This window comes from Panthera uncia, chromosome E1 (assembly GCF_023721935.1).
Source record: "Panthera uncia isolate 11264 chromosome E1, Puncia_PCG_1.0, whole genome shotgun sequence".
NCBI classification, from domain to species: domain Eukaryota; kingdom Metazoa; phylum Chordata; class Mammalia; order Carnivora; family Felidae; genus Panthera; species Panthera uncia.
In genome coordinates this window covers 5,650,590-5,668,493 of record NC_064814.1, presented here as the reverse complement: position 1 = coordinate 5,668,493, position 17,904 = coordinate 5,650,590, and the positions used below count along the sequence as shown (strand labels likewise).

General features: G+C 56.7%; 1 protein-coding gene across 2 annotated transcripts in view; it reads left to right on the top strand.

Annotated features, from left to right (window-relative positions):
* The first annotated feature begins 276 nt into the window (after positions 1-276).
* Positions 277-17,904, top strand: part of LLGL2 (LLGL scribble cell polarity complex component 2) — a 34,279-nt gene continuing 16,651 nt past the window's right edge. For both annotated transcript variants that reach the window (XM_049635728.1, XM_049635727.1), the window contains exons 1-2: positions 277-400; positions 11,610-11,704. In XM_049635728.1, the coding sequence (XP_049491685.1) occupies positions 11,630-11,704 (75 nt within the window). In that variant the 5' untranslated portion in view covers positions 277-400; positions 11,610-11,629. The remainder of the gene's footprint in view (positions 401-11,609; positions 11,705-17,904) is intronic.

Sequence of the window (17,904 nt, the reverse complement as noted above, 5' to 3'; positions counted from 1 at the left end):
GTGAGGCCGGGGGGCGGGCCGGCAACGCCTCGTGCATATTCACGCGGGCCGCGGTCCCGCCCCCCGCCTTCCCCCGGGATGTGGATTGGCCAGAGAGCGGCCACCGCCCGCCTCCCGAGGGCGCCCTCGCTGCACTCCCGCCCCGTCGGCGCAGAAATGCAGGGGGCGGGGCCAGTCCCGGGGGCGGGCCGCTGGGGCCCGGCGCTCGCGGCCCCGCAAGCCCTCCCGGCTCGCCCTTTATGTAAATAGCAGCGGCTCCGCCCCCTGCTCGCCGCGCCGGAGGTGAGCAGGAAGGAGACGGCCGCCCAGCAGCCCGTGGGCCGGCGGCGGAGTGAGCGGAGCCGGCGGCGGGAGCCGTGGGACGCCGAGGCCTCGGGCGGGGGCCGGCCTGGGGCTCCAGGTGAGGCGCGGGCCCGGAAGCACCTAGCCGGGCCCGCCCCCTCGGGGCGCCCTCCACTCGGGGCGGGAAGGCTGGGGAGGGCCGGGACCCCTGGTTCCACGGAGCGGGGCGGGGAGAGCTGTACAGGTCCGCTCGCCTAGCCCTGGATCCTGTGGCTCCGTTCGTCTGGGAGAAAGACACCTGTAGGAATTGCGGCTGGGAACTTTTTCCTGCCTGAGCCGCGTGCGTTTCCCCGATTTGAGCTTTGGAATTGCCCAGTAGCGTTGGCTTGGGGAAGCGGGGAAACAAGTGCCCGGCCGGGCTGTGAGTGCAGGAGGTCACCGCCGGCGGGGGTGGGATCCCCGGGCCTTGGGCCCCACGTGCAAGGCGCCTGGCCCAGGAGGCCGGCGACGCGCGTCTCAGGTAGCCCGCTGTCTTCGAGCAGCGGCCGGAGCACGTTACCTCGGCGGCTTAGTCCCTGCCCCTGCCATCTGGGCCCACTCCCGGCCGGCCCTTTGTGCCTCCTAATCCCCGGACGCAGGAAGCCCGCGGGAGGGACTTCGGTCTCTGGGCCTTTCTCCGCGTCTGGCGGCTTTGGACACCTTTAAGGGAACGTTTGGAGATCCAGTAGGTTTTCCACAACGACGCGGGTGGGGTTGCGTTGCGATACGTCGGGACTTGGTGAGGAGTGAAAAATATGGTCTTGCCAAAGCGTGCAAAGTGTGCTCTCGGTTTGCCCCCGCTGGACACTTTGTACACACGCGCAGCTTTGGCGGTGAGAACTGACTAACCGGGAGAACCGTGGCGTGGCCCCCTCGGGCTCTCACCTGAGATACGAGGAGCTTTGGGTGAGGCGGCGGGCCTTGGACTCCGGGCCCCTTCCCGTGGGGATCATGTGCCAGATGCAGGGCGTCTGAACCGGGGCTCTTGGGATCTTACGCAGAGTTTACAACTCAGTCCTGTCAGGCCGCAGAGGGGATTGTGAACAGGGAGGGAAGCTGGGAGGGAATGAATGTCAGGGATACGGGAACCCCCAGGTGGGAAGAATGAAGGGGTAGTCTAGAATAGCTGTGGCCCAACCCGGGGTCACAAGGGCTTTCCAGGAAGACAGTCTGTGTCTGTGTGAGCTGAGGCATTGGGAAGGGTCCTCGGACACATGGTCCTACTTCTTTATCTTATCTGGTTTTCTTAAGTGATCTGCCCACAGTGCTTACCTATGGCAGTCAAGGCTCTAACCCAGCTCTGGGGGCTCTGACCACTGCTCACTCCTCTTCTCCAAAGTTAGACTAGGCCAATCTCTGTGGGGGCCGATGGACAGTGTTGCCAGTGTCTGAGGTCAGCCTGCTTCCCTACTGTTCCTTGAGTCAATGGAGTGTCCCCTTTGGTGGCAAAATGATACAATTTCAATAACTTCATAATTTAGCACTTAGGAACTTTTGAATACAATGGCATTAAAAGAATAAAAAGGCCCGTAATCCCAGATGAACGGTTAGTTTAAAAAATTAAAAAGGCAGTAGGAGCCTGGGACACCTGGGTGGCTGAGTCGGTTAAGCGTCCGACTTCAGTTCAGGTCATGATCTCGCGGTCAGTGGGTTCGAGCCCCACATTGGAATCTGTGCTGACAGCTCAGAGCCTGGAGCCTGTTTCAGATTCTGTGTCTCCCTCTCTTTCTGCTCCTCCCTCTCTTGTGCTCTGTCTCTCAAAAATGAATAAACGCTAAACAAAAAATTTAAAAAACAAAAGGTAGTAGGAGCCCATTGTGGGGAAAGTAAAATGTTTTAGAAAGTGTAAAATAGTCTACGGACATAGTGCCCGATCTCGTCTTATCTCAGAAAGTGTGAAATAAGAGGCATAACTCCCTCTTGCCTCACAGTCTGTTTCCTTAAACATGGTGTTAAGTTTTAGTGTCTTTCTGGACAGCAGGTGTAGTTTTGGATCATGCCTTGCTGATTTCTTGCTACATATACATAATCTTGGCTCAGTCACTTAACCATGCCACGCCCCAGTGAGCCTTGTTGACAGGAGAATGAAAAAAATGTCACGAACACGCGTGGCCTGGTTTATAGCAGGCATGGGGGTGTGTGTGAGCTGCTTAAATTCCCCCATAAAGCATAAAAAGCGTCACCTGTGGGCCTCGGGGCAGACTCCTGAGCCTTTTGGACATGCTTGATGAGTTGTGAGGGAATTCGGCTTCTTTGTCCAGACGTCAGCTGAGAAGTCCTGATTTTTTTTTAAATATTTTATTTTATTTCTTTAAATTTTCTTTTAACATTTATTCATTTTTGAGAGACAGGAAGGGGCAGAGAGAGAGGAAGACACAGAATCCGGAGCAGGCTCCAGGCTCTGAGCTGTCAGCATAGACCCCAACACAGGGCCCAAACCCATGAACCATGAAATCATGATGTGAGCCAAAGTCAGACGCTTAGCCACCCAGGCGCCCCAAGAGATCCTGATTTTTGAAAGCCTCTGGAAGTCAGAACTTTTAAAAAGCAAATATTGTTCCTTGAAACTAGGGAGGCAGAGGGAGAGGACAGTGGCCTCTTCTAACTTCTCACCTTGCGTTTCTGTGGCCCTTGGTACTTCCCCCTGCTTCCTGGAAAAGCCAGAAGTGAGGCATGGTAGCCAGACCCCAGCTGGGGGCCTTTCCTGGGAGGAAGAGGGTATACAATCTAATCTTTTTGCTCAGCAGAGGGCTTGGCTGTATACGTTTTATACCCCGTTGGAGGTGGAGGGGGATCAATCACATTCTTGTGTTGCTCTGTTGTCCTTAAGGAGCTTTAACTCCATGGTGCTCTCTTTCAACTTCGTTTAGGAAAGGGGTGTCCTTCTGGCTCCTGGCCCCAAGTCTCTGTGTCTGTCCCCCCCCCCCACCCCCCCCCCAGTTCCCTCCCCCCTCCCCCCATAGAGGAAGTGGTACCTGGAGCTAGAAAGTGTGGAGCTCCTACAGTCTGTAACACGCCCCCACCCTCCTATCCCGTCTGCATCGAGCATACCGGGCAAGAGTCTCTGGAAACCTGTGGGGTTCCCCAGCCTTCCTGGTCCTTCCATAAGTGTGAGGGGCAGCTGTTGAGACACCTGAGTGGAGGCCCAAGAGGCCCACGGTCCCTGCTCCTGGGTTGGCTGCCGTGAGCGGCCCTGGCCGCCTGGACTTCCTTCTGAGTACTCAGCACCGAGAAGCTTCTTATCTCACCCAGGCGATATCACAATCAGGGCTCCTCCTGGGTCGAGGCATGCCAGGTCTGTTTGGCAACTCTGTTTTCCCCTTCCCAGGAGCAGTCTTCAGGGAGGAGGAGGGTATGGGGCAGGAGAGGGGTGTCCCCCGGGGGCCATCGGTACGGCTTGCTCTTTTGCACTTCTCCAGCTTTGGCTCCCAGGGTTCCCCGGGACACCCTCCCTTCCCTGTGCCCTGGCACCGTGGGGCTCTGCTCAGCTCCCTTTGAGGTGACCTTCCTTCCCCGCCCTGCCTCTCAGAGGAAACTGGTACTTTGAAGAGTCACCCTACTCCTTCCCCTTCCCAGGAACCACAGTGAATTCTTGAGCTAGGAGAGGCTCCTCTGGGCGTGGGGACGGGGAAGCTGCTAGGTACCTGACTCTACCCTTAAGGAATTCAGCAGAGACTAGAGCCTTCTCTCAAGACACCTGACTCAGTGTTCCCAGGGTTTGATGAGAGGGACATCTGGGCACAGGACTACTTGATTCTAGCAAATAATATTATTCTTGGAGCCTCCTTGCGGGGTGTCTTGGAGCCTTGGTCTGAGGCAGGGCCCACAAAGGTATCTCCAGCAGGGTGCCAAGCATGATGTCTACATGATCCTGGCCTTGGCCCAGAGACTCGAGAACAGGGTGGGGAAGTTCCCTGAGGGACCCTGTGGGACCCAGTACTCCTTGGGGTCAGTGGTTCCCAACTAGAGAAGACCTTTGCCTTGTTGATCTCTATTCAGTCCTAGCTGTTTACTCATTCAGGTAATAAGTATCTACTGGTGCCTCTACGTGCCCAGAGTGGTTTAGACACCAGCCATTAACCTTACACAAAACAGAGATCTCTGCCATCCCAGGACTCACGTTGTAAAGGGTGGGGAGCGTGAGTGACAGAAAACGAGCATAAGTAATAAAGTAAGTGTTAAAAGTTGATTGGAATTATTTAGAATAAGAACAAAAGTAGGGGGTTGGGACCACTGGGGTGGGGGGGTGGGTTGCAACTTGGAGAGGTAGCGAGGGCACCCGTTTGAGCACAGACTTGCAGGAGGTGAGGGAGTTCTTCAAATAACATCGGAGCGTCTTCCATGGTGGGCACTGAGCACTGGGGATCCAGCCATGGACAGGACAGGCGTTGTCCCTTTCTCCTGGAGCCGACCTCTCTTGGAACCTCCTTGGGTCAGCTGTTCAAGGTTTGAGGCAAGCAGGAGGCTGTGGAATGGGGCCTGAGAGGATGAGGCAGGCCACCTCCCACCCCAGAATGGCTGTCCACCTCCTCCCAGAATGGCTTTCCTCCTCAGGCTTGGCCAACTCCAGTCCGTCACTTCCTTGGAGAAAGTCTGATGTTGGGTTGCAGAAAGGGACTGAGGCCTCCAGAATGGGGATGTGTTCAGGGAATGCATGCATTTCGACTTCCCACCCCATCCTCCGGGAGGGAAACCCTCTAGGAGGAGCCCTGGGTGCGGCAGGAAGGCCCTCCCGGGATTGTGGGATTGGCCTGTGGCTCCTTAGGATGGGGTTGGGGGTTGCGACTGCTCTGGGCCCAGCCGGGGAGGCTCTGGCCACTGACCCAGGTTGTCCCATCCAGGCTTTGCCCTGCATGAGGGCTCTGAACTTGGCAGACAGAGAGTGGTGCAGTCAGGTTGGAGCTCAGATTGGGGCTGGTACTCTCACTAACTGCTTGGGTTTGATATCTCTCTGAATGGGTTATTCCATAAGTGATAGAGTTACATGTGATGATGCAGGTGGAGTGCTTCCGATGGTATCTGGCCACGGTTTGGGTCTCGATCCTCGTTATTACTTAACACCAGCAGTGACAACCCTCTGGTTTCTGTCCCCTCTCTGGGTGTTCTCCTTAGTCCCACCTCCCACCTAGCCCCGCGCCCTTTCAGCCAAGGTGTGGTTGCTAAGCTGCTGGCCAGGGCACTGTCTGGTGCCTCTGGGAGATTGGGTTTCCCTGGGCAACACGGACGCCGGCAAAGCAGCCTTGGGTATCTCAGTTGGCACAGACAACTGCCCCAGTCGGTGAGAGCCCTGCCCCACCGCTCCCCTTGGTAGGAGGTTTACTCACACCCGGCAGACGGAAAGACACAGCCACACGCGGGCCTCACACAGGATGTCGTTGTCGCCCTCGTGGGGAAGGAAGGGTAGCCTCTGCAGCAGCCGGGGGCTGTGGGGAGCGCAGACAAAGGGGAAAGGAGAGAAGAGCTTGGGACTCCAGCTCATGCTGTTTGCGCTCCTGGAGATGGGGAACTCAGCCAGGTGCTGAGTGTGGCTACCGGGGCCTTCTTTCCCTCGGGCCTAGGTGTCCAGAGCCCTGCCCCTGGGCATAGCCTCTCCTGGCAGATCACTGGAGCTGACCAGGCTGTTGAGGGACCTTCTCAGGTCCCATCTCACACGTTCGTGACAGACGGGCTTAGCTTGGCCAAGCCTCTGCCTCTGGGCAAATGGCACCTGTGTGGGGTGAGCAGTCTGGGCTGGGACCCCCTTTTTCCTCCCTGCGAGCACAATCAGATCTGCTTAGAGATAGGGGCCAAGACAAGCCTGCCCCATTCGGTTATTTTGTCTCTGCCTCTCCTGGTCTCTTTACTGAGGTCCTGAGATGCAGGGTTCATATGCATCTCAACGGTGGCGTCTCCCCCAAGGATGGAAAGGGAAGCCGGGGTGTGATTTGCCAAAGAGACCACTCTCCTGTCTTTTCTAGGGTGTGCATCAGGTGTGGGGAGACCAGTCCTGGCCTCTGGCATGTTTCATGGCCGGTGGCAGTGTTGGGTGATTTGAGCAGCAGGAAGGGAAGGAAGGGAATCACCAGGTCAGCTGCCCACAGGGAACTCACAGGCTGGCTCCACACATGAGGCAGAGACCTGTGTGGAAAATGGGTAAGAATCAGCCCCCGCCCCCCAACCCACACAGCTCAGCCATCAGTCAGCAAGCTTCACATGGCCCAGCCCCAAAGCCTGAGTGCCCGCACCCAATGGAACAGGGGGCAGAGCCAGGAGGGATGCTTGGAGTTTAGTGCCGTCAAGGACAGAGAGGGCGACAGGCAGGAACTGACACTGAGGCTGGGCAGTCTTTAGGAGTTCAGGGGATGGAGGTGTTTCTCCTTACAAAGCCCCCTCTCCGGGGTTATGCTCTGGCCATGTGGCGGCCCTGGTGCAGGGAGCCAGGAGGACACTCAGAGCTTCTTACACGTCTCCAGTGACTGCCTCAGTCTCTTCTTGGCCTCCCCATTGGGCGTGGCCTGTAAAGTAGTAACGTCCTTCACCCCCAGGTCCCGGGACCCAGAAGCCCAAGGTCATCCAGCTGGTCCCACCCGCCTCTCTCTTCTCCCCTGTTCAGGTTAACATGGCTGGAGAGGAGCCCAGCCCCCAAGAGAGCAGGAGTGATCCCACCAATGGCACTGAGTGCCTCCTGTGAGCTTAGGGGCCCCCTCATACCTGACCACTCTCTGGGCCTTCGCCCCTTCTCACATGTGATCCTCTTAACTGCCCTGCCTGGGAGGCAGATAAACCAAAAGAAGAAAAAAAATCTCCACTAATCCCATAACCCTGCCAGTGTGTTGTCTACTTACGTAAATATTTTTAAGAGTCTACCTGGCTCTCGGGTACATCGTGTGCACATTTCCATGTCCACTGTCTTCTGCCCCTTACTGACTACACGCCTTCCATCGTGGTGCTGAGCACACTTCACCCGCTCCCCGTTGTCAGCCCCTTAGGTGGCTCCCGATTTTCCCTGAGAGCTTAATGACCAGCACAAGGCTGGAGAGAACATTTGAGGAGCTAAATGGATGCCCTTGTCCATGGTGGTTTTAGGGATCGTTTTAGCATAACGTGTGGTCAAGCCTTCAGGGCGGAGGGGGAGAATGGTCAAGATGGGTTCAGAAAACGCTTTTTAGATGATTTTTGATGTGTTGCACGAGGGACATGAAGGTTATTTCAGATGAAAGCACACATGGAGACCACAGTGGATGCAGCTTGGGGTGGGGGGCTGAGCAGATGGGTTGGCCAACACAGGGCCACGTGGGGTGGGGGAGGGCAGACCAAGGCAGACCCTGCCCAGGACTGTCAGCCGGCTGCCAGTGAACTAGGACTGAGACTCTCCTCGGTGGCCCGCCAGGCTCCCCTTTCTGACCCACTTCATCTCTCCTGTTGCCGGTACTCAGCCCCTGTGCTTGTCTTCATCCTCCTGGAAGATGCAAGCTTGTTCCGTTCCCCTGACACGCCCTGCACCTTACCACGGCTGACCACTTCCTATCATTCAGGTCTGGGTGGAGACGTTTCCACCTCTGCTCGTTCAATTTAGCAGGGGCGCTGCAGTGAAAAAGAGGGCAGAAGTCCTGAGTGAGAATGAGAAGGCTCATCCTTGTGGAGGGCTGCCCGGATAACAAATAAGATTAGTAGGGAGACTGTTTTACTGTGACCAGTGCTAAGGAGCAAAGCAAAGCTGGGAAGAGAATGTCCAAAAAGGGACATTTAAGTAGAGGGGAGGGAGCGGGTGGGCTATGGGCTATCTGGAGGAAAAGCATCCCATGGCAGAAGGAACAGCAAACCCACGGACCCAGACGCGGGAACATTCACTGAGTCCTTCCAACCACCACACCCTGGTCACTCTGTCTTGTCCCCTTCCTTCGTTTCCTTGTTGGCCCTGCTCTCTATCTGAAACTGTCCCGCTGACTGATTTGTGAACTTGTGAGTCATCACGGTCTCCCCTGCAAAGATATCAACTTGGTGACATAAAGGATCATGTCTGTCTTTGTCACTGTTGTGTCCCCAGCCCTAGGACAATGCCTGCTCCCTGCCAGCAGACCGGTGCATCCCCCTTTGCAGATGAGCTCGCTGGGCCTGGAGAAGCTACCTTGGGAGGCCACCCAGCTTGGAGGGGCTAAGCTATGGTGGTTGAGCCCTGGCTGTTGGTACCAAGCCCTGGCTCTTTCCCTTACGCACCCCCCCACCCCCCACCCCGCTGTTTCCCGCCACCCAGGAGTGGGCTGAGTAGGTAGGGTCTGTTCCCATACCATGAAGCTCCAGGTCTGGGTTCCTGAAGCTTCTCTCTGGAGAACCCGCTAATCGGGGGTGAGGGGAGCTGAGGGTTTGCCTGGAGGTGTAAATCCAGCCAGTCCCAGACCTGTTCCCTTTCAAGAAGGGGTGCGCTTTTTATGCCTTGACCTGGGCAGTTATTTCTGCGTTGGGAGCAACGTTGAGGGGTTGGCTGGAGTGAGGAACAGACGTGGCTGTTGGTCTTGGTCCTGGCTCCCCCCGCCTCACCTGCCCCCTTCCTTGAGGTCCCAGCCCACTGTGGAGCAGGTGGCACCTCGCCAGCACCTCACAAGCAGCGACCAGACCCCAAGCCCCCGCCTGCATGGTTGGCTCTGAGCTGAAGGCACGTGGGAGTGTGTGTGTCTGCATGTGGCCGTGCCTTTTAATTGCAGGGGTGTAGTTAGGCACCCTCTGTCCTGTCGAATCCATCCTTCCCTGCCTCCCAGAGTCCTTAGATTTGGAGTGTGCCAGACCTGGGGGCAAATCCAAGTTCTGCTGGTTTCTCCTCAGCGCCCTTGAAGCTCCCCACCCTCTGTGGTCTTCATTCCCTTGTCTGCCAAGTGGAGATATTCCACTCAACTTCAGGGGGGCTCGTGGAGGGTGAACAAACATCCGGAACGAGGTTTAGGTGTACCTTGTACAAAAGTGCAAAGGAAAGGAAGGGTCAGGACATGTACCGACATGCCACTGTGCCTACGAGTAGTGGGATTTCGGGAGGATTTTCTCCTCTGGGTTGTTTTTTTTTGTTGTTGTTGTTTTGTTTTACAGTGAGCAGGGATTACTTGAGCGAACTGTTTAAAAAGTAATAAAAATAACACGTAGGAGTCTGGTATAGCGCCTGGTATGCAGCAGATGTTCTGAGGGGCATTTGGGTGGATGGCATGGCAACCATCTCCCACCAGTCTCCACATCCTGTCTGCCTCCCTCCTCCCTGCACCTCGTCCCCCTGGGTCTGTGCCATGTCACCCTCGAGCCTGTGTGGGTCCTTGGCACAGGTGGCCCTGTGCCCTCTGGTCCTGACCCCACAGCTGGCATGGATCCTTCAGGGCAGAGCCCAAAGCAGCCTCTCCCTGGAGTCTACAGGCCCCTCTCCTCCTCCAGGGCACCGCTCCCAGCTTCCTCTGGCTTCTGACCCAGTGACCTAGGCCCAGGCAGGGAGAGCGGACGCCCCCAGGAGCCCGGAGCGGAGCTGGTGCTGATTTATGAGCTTGTGCCGCCCTCTCCCACAGCTGGAATGCAGGGCCGAGGCTCAGCTGTTTGTCCGGGAGGCCCAGCAGTGTTTTCACGCTCGGTCCCCAGAGCCTCCAGGACTTACCTATGTTTCTTCCCTGACCTGCTCTGGGCCTCGGGTCCTGTGGGCACCTGGCAGTTTCCCGGCTACCTGCGGTGCCATAGGGAAGGGGGGCACCCCATTCTGCCCTGGCTTCCCCAAAATGTGAAAAGGCCCAAACCTCTCACATCCACCCCACCCCCTCCTGCAAGTGGCGGTCTTTGTGGTGCCCCAGAAGGTGATGGCCCTCGGGGGCTGGTCTTTACCTGTTCCCAGCCGGGGTGGTGTTTGGATTGCCCCAGGATGTGTGTCTATGCCAAGTGGGGTGACCCCTCCCAGCATAGCCAGCCCTTGGTTGCTCTGCCAGAAGACCACCACCGCCGCCCCCCTCTGCCAAGCACTTGCCTTGGAGGGAGCCCCCAGTCTTGGACCACACAGGGTCCTTTCATATGCAAAGCCCTGGCCTGATGGTTAATTTTTGTCACCTCCTGAGAAGCCAGAAACTAAAGGGCATCCTTCAGGTCTCAGATCCTTCTTTTCCCAGTCTGGGCCGGGGGCTTTTCCCAGTCAGATCCCCCAGTCTGGGCCAGGGGCTGCCCTCAACCTGCACCCTGGCCTGGTGCCCCCTGGCAGGGCACTCACTCCACATGCTACACTGGCCTGTCTTTATCTGCACCTCCTCCGGTGCAGGGGCCGGGTCTGCTTAGTCTCTTTATAGTGTCCGAGTAGGCCTGAGCCCCTGTGTTCCTGAGGACGGGCCTTGGTGTCCTGTGGTCAGTGGGAGGCCGTGCTACTGGAAGCCGGAAACTGAAAAGAAGATGATCCTTCTCCCTTCCCCCAAGGATGATCCAGAAATAGTTGCCCTCGGATTGGGAATGCATTCTACATTCGGATGGCTTGGGCCGATGGGTTTGGGGCCTTGAGCTGGTTTCTTTATTGGGGACAGATTTCTTCTGATAAGGCTCCACTTAGGCCCATGGGAAAGGGAGTCACGGTGCACCCCATTAGAGCCCAGGGGAGCTGGGACCGGGATGGACAGAGATGGGGGGCGGGAGGCATGCAGCCGGGAAGCCCAGGGCGAGGGCTGCGGCTTCCGAAACCCCAGTGGCCTCTGACTGTGTGCCCTACACGTCACCCACTCAAGCTCCTGCCAGTTGTGGTGGGAGAGGCTTCCCTGCGGTCAGCAGGAAGGGTCTGCCCGGGGGGTGCTGGCCCCCAGAGATAGCTACCGGGCCTCTCTCCTGCCCCTGTTTGGGTTCTGGTCTGGGAGCCCTGGCGGACAGCCTTTGTATTTCTGCCTCCCAACTGGCTCTCGTGAGAGAGGCTTGGGAAGTTTCCCTTTCTGTTTAGCTGGGCTTTTATGGTTTTTCAGAAAACAGGTTAACAATTAAGCTAATTAACCTCAGGGCCTCCACTCCTATAAAGCCAGGTGAAATGGCTTCCTCCCCCAGCTTCTCCCGCTGGCTTTATAAGGCCACAGGTGGCCAGGAGCAAGCGTTAGAGCTTCAACCAGCCCCGGACCTCCAGGTACAGAAGTCCCTGAGGTCCCTCGACTGTACTTTGCAGATGGAGCGAGGGTGCGCAGGAGGGTCGACGGTGAAGCCGCTGTGGGCCCGGGGAGAGGGGCTGGGCCCGGCCAAGCTGGGGCCTGGGAGCCAGGATGGGCGCTGGGGCCGGGGCTGTGCGTCTGCCTCACCCTGGTGATCAGCGGCTCCTCCTCTTTCGCTAGGAGGCTGCACACCGGGCACGATGAGACGGTTCCTGAGGCCAGGACATGACCCTGCGAGGGAGAGGCTCAAGCGGGACCTTTTCCAGTTTAACAAGGTAAGGGGAAGTGGGAGAGGCGGCCAGGTGTTTATGGCACGCACCATATTGTCCACCCTCCACGGGCTGGGGCACTCAGCTTGCCTTTACCTGGATTAAGGTACTTCAGTCGGTGCTGCCTGCAGTCCCTCTTGGGAATCTGACTCTGGAAGTGGGGTCCGGTTGGCAGGCTTTCCTGGGAAAGGGCAGTGGGATGCCCAGGCATCAGGACTCCCTGTCCCGAGTGCCCTTGGCCGTGTGACCTCTGCAAATCACCCTGCTTCGTCTAGCCTTAGTTTCCCCACCTGTAAAATAAGGATAAAACAACCTCTCTCCTCACGGTGCTGTTGAGGATGCTTAGGGACAAGAAAGGTGAAAGGAGGCTGAACCCTGCAAGGTGTAACTATGTTCCCATGATGCCAGGTCCCTTGGGCACTGACCACAGGCTGTGGCTGTCCCCTTTCTCCTCACGTTGCCCCCAGAGGAAAATGCAGCTGTCCCTGTAGGCCCAACGCAACAGCTCCTTGTGGCAGCTCTAGGCCTGGGTGAGCGGGGAGAGGCGCCTGGGACAATGTGCCACAGCTGGCATTTGGCTGCCCCAACCCCAAACCTGCTGCTCCTGAGGTCCCAGAAGCTCCCCAGGGCCTCCCCAGGGTGGCTGGTGCCTGAGAAGGCCAGAGCTGCCCTGTAAACAGGAGGAGCACAACGTGGTTTATTGGCTCTGCAGCCACCTAGCAATCTGCTCCTGTTTCGGGGTAATTAGCCTCTCTTATGTCTGCTTTGATCTGGGCCCGTGGCCTACGAGCCTGAGCTTCCCTCTGCCCCACCAGGTGGACTGCAGGAAGCGGAGGACCATGGTGCTCTGCTCCTCAGGGGCGCCGGGACCCCTCTGGGATGTGCTGATGGACGGGGCTTCAGATCTCACTTGGCCACTTAGCACTTGGGTGACCCTGTGCCTGTCACCCACGTCGTAGACATGTTACAAGGATTATATGGAGTTAAATAGTTTGTGGTCCAGGAACACTAGCTGCTGTCTGTCTTCAGAGGCTCCCTCCCAGGGAGAGAGAGTTCCCAGGGGCTTGTTTGAGGCTGGTGGCAGTCCCCACGTGTCCTGCCATTTTCCTCTGATTTTCTTGACCTGTGGCAGGTGTCACGATGGAGCTTTGCTGTGAGGCCACCCCCCTGTGGGATGAGGGCTTCCCTAAACGAGCACCTCCTCCCACTGTCAGAAGGAAGCTGTGGGCAGGATTTTTGGGCCGTGGGAAACGGGGTACAGGTGTTGGGAATGTGGGATCTTGGGGCCCCTGGGGGCCTGCCACCCTTGGTTCGAAGGAAGTAACCCGTGAGTTTGGGGGGGGGGTCTCAGAACATCAGCACCCACCTCGGGGCTTGGGTGACCTATGTATGCCTCCATTGCCCCTGATGACACTGAGAGATCTCACACCCCAAAAAGGTGGCCAATTCTAGTAGAAACCGGACAGACAGGCTCAGCAGAGGGAGGAACCCCTGCCCCAAGTTCCAACTGTGTGTTGGGGTGGGGCTGGGGTGGGGCTGGGGCAGAGAAATCATCTCCCCCCCCCACCCCCCCACCCCCAACCAGGGCCCCACAACTGGTGGCCTTCAAACTTGGCTGCCCCATCCCCTAGGCCTGGCTGGGGAGAGGGAGAGAGGAGGCTCCTTGAATCCCTTCCTCCTTCCATTCACTTGCTAAAAACCTGCCCTGAGCACTACTACCCAGGGATGGGGCCGTGGGGATCTCAGATAACATCTTTGCCCTCCAGGACTTTTATAGTTTGGAAAGAGGGAAGGAGCTGATGGTCTGAAAGAAATTCCACTTCCTGGGACTAGAAGAGGAAGGGGTGTGGGGTGGGGGGGATGTGGGCTGGTTTAGTCTCATCTAGACACTGAGTGAGTGGTGGACCCTGAAGGGTTGGGAATGGGGGATGAGGCCAGATCCCGGAATATTTGGAAGCCTGGGTGGTCCCACCCATGCCAGCCCCTCCCCGGCCCCAGGCTTCCCTGGAGTCAGCTTGAGGGAGCCTGGAACCTGGGAATCTAGGGCCCAACACACCATAGCTGTGGTGAGTTTTTAGCAGGACAGTGAGCGATCCCATTTACAGTTTAGAAAAGAACTTTTTTTTTTCTCAGAAGAGTATTGCAGTGATTGGATGAGGCCTGGGCCGTTGGAGGAGGGAGGGGGCGCAGGTGTGAATAGAACAGGGCTTCTCAACCTCCTCCCTCTTGACATTTGGGGCTGGCTATGTGGTGAGAACAGTTTAGCAGCATGCCTGGCCCTGCTCTCCCAAGATGTACAGCCAGAAATGTCTCCAGACACTGCCCAGTGGCCCCTAGCTGAGGACCGCTGGATTAGAGAACTATTTAGGGCATGAGGCCTGGTGCTCAATGGGGGTGTAGGAGTCAGGGGGGCAGGGAAGGGCGGTGGGTGCCCAGCATGACTGTGGGGGTGCCATCCCGGGCGGTTAATGGTGCCAGGCACTGGGGTGGGGAGCCCAGGAGAGGTGAGGAGCAGGTTAAGGGAAAGTGATCCGTTTAATTTGGACAGAATAACAATGGTTATCCATTTATTGAGAGGCAGTTTGGTCCAGGGGTTAGTGGTGCCAGCCCCAGAATTGAGTGTCAAGGTTCACCAGGTGGGTGACCTCGGGCAACTCACTCATCTGTCCAGGGGAGACGACAGGAGCTACCCCAGAGAGTTGGTGGGAAGGTTAAATGAGTTAAGGTCTAAGTTGCAAGGCTGTGCGTGGCTGGTGGCTAGGGATTCGGAGCACAGCTCTATGGGCCTTCTCTGGCCCGAGACTGAGTTTGGGGAACCTTGGAAGCCTTGGGTGTCCGCACACAGGGGGATGGATACACAGAGCTGGAGTTCTGAGCCTTGGGTGGCCCATCAGTGCAGGTGTTATTAACACGGAGGTGAGGGGCCCTCTGAAGGGTGCCTACGGCTGGTGCAGCAAGCAGTGTGCAGACCAGACTGGTGGTCTCTGGGAAGGAGCTGTGCCTGCGGATGGATTCTCTGAACCCTCAGCCAACCAGCTAAGGGGCTGGGTGGTTCCGTGGTTAGGGGCAGGGAGGCTGGAGCCAGATGGCCCGAGTCGAGATGCCAGCTGTGCCGCTTTCTCACTAAGTCACTGCAGACACATACGTTACTTACCCTCTCGGCTCCTCAATTTCCTCATCTATAAAGCGGGCATCGTAATAGTCTCTGCATCCAGGTTGGCACGCTAAGCAAGTTAAATGGCTTTGAATGGTGCCTGGTACACAGTTGGTGCCTCACCCCATCCTCGTGACCGGTGCCTCACAGCTGGTGGCGTTCCCATTCTACAGGTGAGAAAACTGAGGCCTCTAAGGTTTGCACAGCCTGAGTATATGGCAAGTGGTAGCGCCGGCTGGGAACCAGGTCCCCCCGGTTCCATCTACCTACCAGCTGGCCCCTGAGGGTGGCGGCCTCACCTCCCAAGCCTCAGTTTCTTTCCCCTTGACCTAGTCTTCTGAGCCATCGAGGACAAGATGAGGGGACTGTGGAGCCTGCTGGACAGGTCAGTGGGGAGGAAGTGATGCCAAGGGGACAGAAACTTCATGCCATAGTGAAACTCCTTCCTTGGAAATCACTTGAGGCCCCTCCCTCCCCTGGTGAAACCAGCCGTTGATAACGGCTCTGCGCCCTTCCTGCCCAGCCCGCCCACACTCCCCCCACCCCCAGGCCCTGAACAAACAGTGTGTTCCTGACCGGCTGCCCCTGTCCAGGACCAGGTTGTTTTGTCTTGGCTTTTTTGTGGCTGGGCCCCTGGTGTCAGGTGACAGCCACACAGGGAGGGCCAGGTTGCTGCCACCGCCAGGAATCTGAGCTGACCACACCCAGTACAGGGCAGTGCCACCCAGCCCAGCGGCTGGGCGTGACCCCTCTGGCCCTAGACAGCCCTCCTTCCAGCCCCCCAGCAAGATCCTAGGCCCTGGATCTTGGCCGGCGTCCTCCCTCACTGAGGACAAGATGAAGGGCCCCCACTGTCTCTGACCAACAGCCTTTGCTCTCTCCCTTCCGAGAACTTGAAATGGGGTCCTGGAGCCAGCAAGAGACAGAAGGGGCTTTCTTCCCCACACTAGGCTAATGTTGCAGTTTGACGGCTCCTACAAATCTCTCCTTTCCCAACTGCTGTCAAAAGAGTTCATTGTTCTCTCCTCCCTTGGCAGAGGTCACCTGAGCCAGGTAGCAGGATGGGGGCAGGGCCAGGTAGGCTGGATGCTGAGCTCAGGAGGTAGGGGAGGCTGGCATCAGTGGCTGTCAGGCTTTGGGGCAACCTCCCAGCTTGAATTTGAGCTGGAGGCCTCTGCTGTCCTAGGCTGAGGCCCCTTCCCACCCCTTGTCCTGGGTGGAGGGATGATTCAGGGCTGCTGTGTGCCTTGGCAGTCCCACAGCAGGGCACCCCTGGGGCTGAGTCCACTTCCTGTGCCCCGCATCGACCTTGTACTCTGCTGGGGGGCTGCGTCTTTAAAAGCTGTCAGGGGCGCCTGGGTGGCTCAGTCGGTTAAGCCTCCGACTTCAGCTCAGGTCACGATCTCACGGTATGTGAGTTCAGGCCCTGCGTCAGGCTCTGTGCTGACTGCTCGGAGCCTGGAGCCTGTTTCAGATTCTGTGTCTCCCTCTCTCTCTGACCCTCCCCCTTTCATGCTCTGTCTCTCTCTGTCTCAAAAATAAATAAAAACATTAAAAAAAAAAAAAAAGCTGTCAGAAGTTGGGGGATGGGACAGCCAAGGAAAGGGGAGGCCAGGCTGCTCTGGGTTTCTAGCTCCTCCCTAACTGACCTCTGTCCTCTCCCCAAATCCAAACCCCCTCTTTCCCCATTCCCAACAAGACCCCCAGGCCTCTTGGAACTGGTCTGGGGCCACACCTCCTCCCCCTGCCTGCACTCAGGTTTGCAGCCTCCTTTGGGGATTTGTGGGCTTTATTTGCAGGTTTGCCTCTCTTCCCCACCCCTCCACAGACCTGGGGAATCCCCTGTCCCCACACTAATTACATTTGAACCTACTCTCTTGGTCCCTGCCCAGGTGCGGGCACCATGATGCTTCCTCCCCTCATTTTGTTCTTGAGGGAGCCATGATCCCTTGAGGAAGGTATCCTGAGGAATTCCAGGGACTGTTGCCTCAGGAGGAAGGCAGGCTCTAGGGGGCAAGGCCTTTGTGCTCTGGGGGGTGGGCTGAACCTTCCAGCCACCGTCTTCTTGAGGGTTTTGTTCAAGCTGCAGGTGGTCCTGCTCGATGCAGTCGTAGGTATCCTCCCATTTATCAGACGTAAAATGAGGCTCAGAGAGGCAAAGAGCTCACCCAAGTCCCAAGGCATTTTAAGTGGCAGAAGGGGATTCAAAGCCTGGTGGGCCTGACTCTGTCCCCATTTGTTCATTCTTTCTTTTTTTGATACGTATGTATGTATTTATTTTTATTACTATTTTAACTTACATCCAAGCTAGTTAACATACAGTGTAACAGTGATTTCAGGGGTAGAGTTTAGTGATTCATCACTTACATATAACACCCAGTGCCCACCCCAACAAGTGTCTTCCTTAATGCCCCTCGCCCATTTAGCCCATCCCCCTACCCAACACCCCACCTCCAGCAACCCTCAGTCTTTTCTCTGTATTTAAGAGTCTCTTCTGGTTTGTCCCCCTCCCTGTTTTTATATTATTTTTGCTTCCTTTGTGTTCATCTGTTTTGTATCTTAAATTCCACATATGAGTGAAGTCCTAGGATATTTGTCTTCCTCTGACTGACTTATTTCACTTAGCATAATGCACTCTAGTTCCATCCACGATGTTGCCTTTCTTTTTTTTTTTTTTTTTTTTAGTTTATCTTTTTTGAAAGAGAAGAGAGAAAGAGCAGGGGCAGAGAGAGAGGGAGAGAGAATCCCAAGAGAATCCCCGTCCTAACATGGGGCACGATCCCACGAACATGAGATCATGAACCTGAGCTAAAATCAAGAGCTGGATGCTGGGGTGCCTGGGTGGCTCAGTCAGTTGAACGTCCGACACTTGATTTCGGCTCAGGTCATGATCTCACAATTTGTTGGTTCAAGCCCCGCATTGGGCTCTACGAATGTGGATCCTGCTTGGGATTCTCTCTCCCTCTGCCCCTCTCCTGCTTGTGCTCACACACACGCACGTTCTCTTTCCCCCTCTCTGTCTCAAAAATAAATAAGCCTAAAAAAAAAAAAA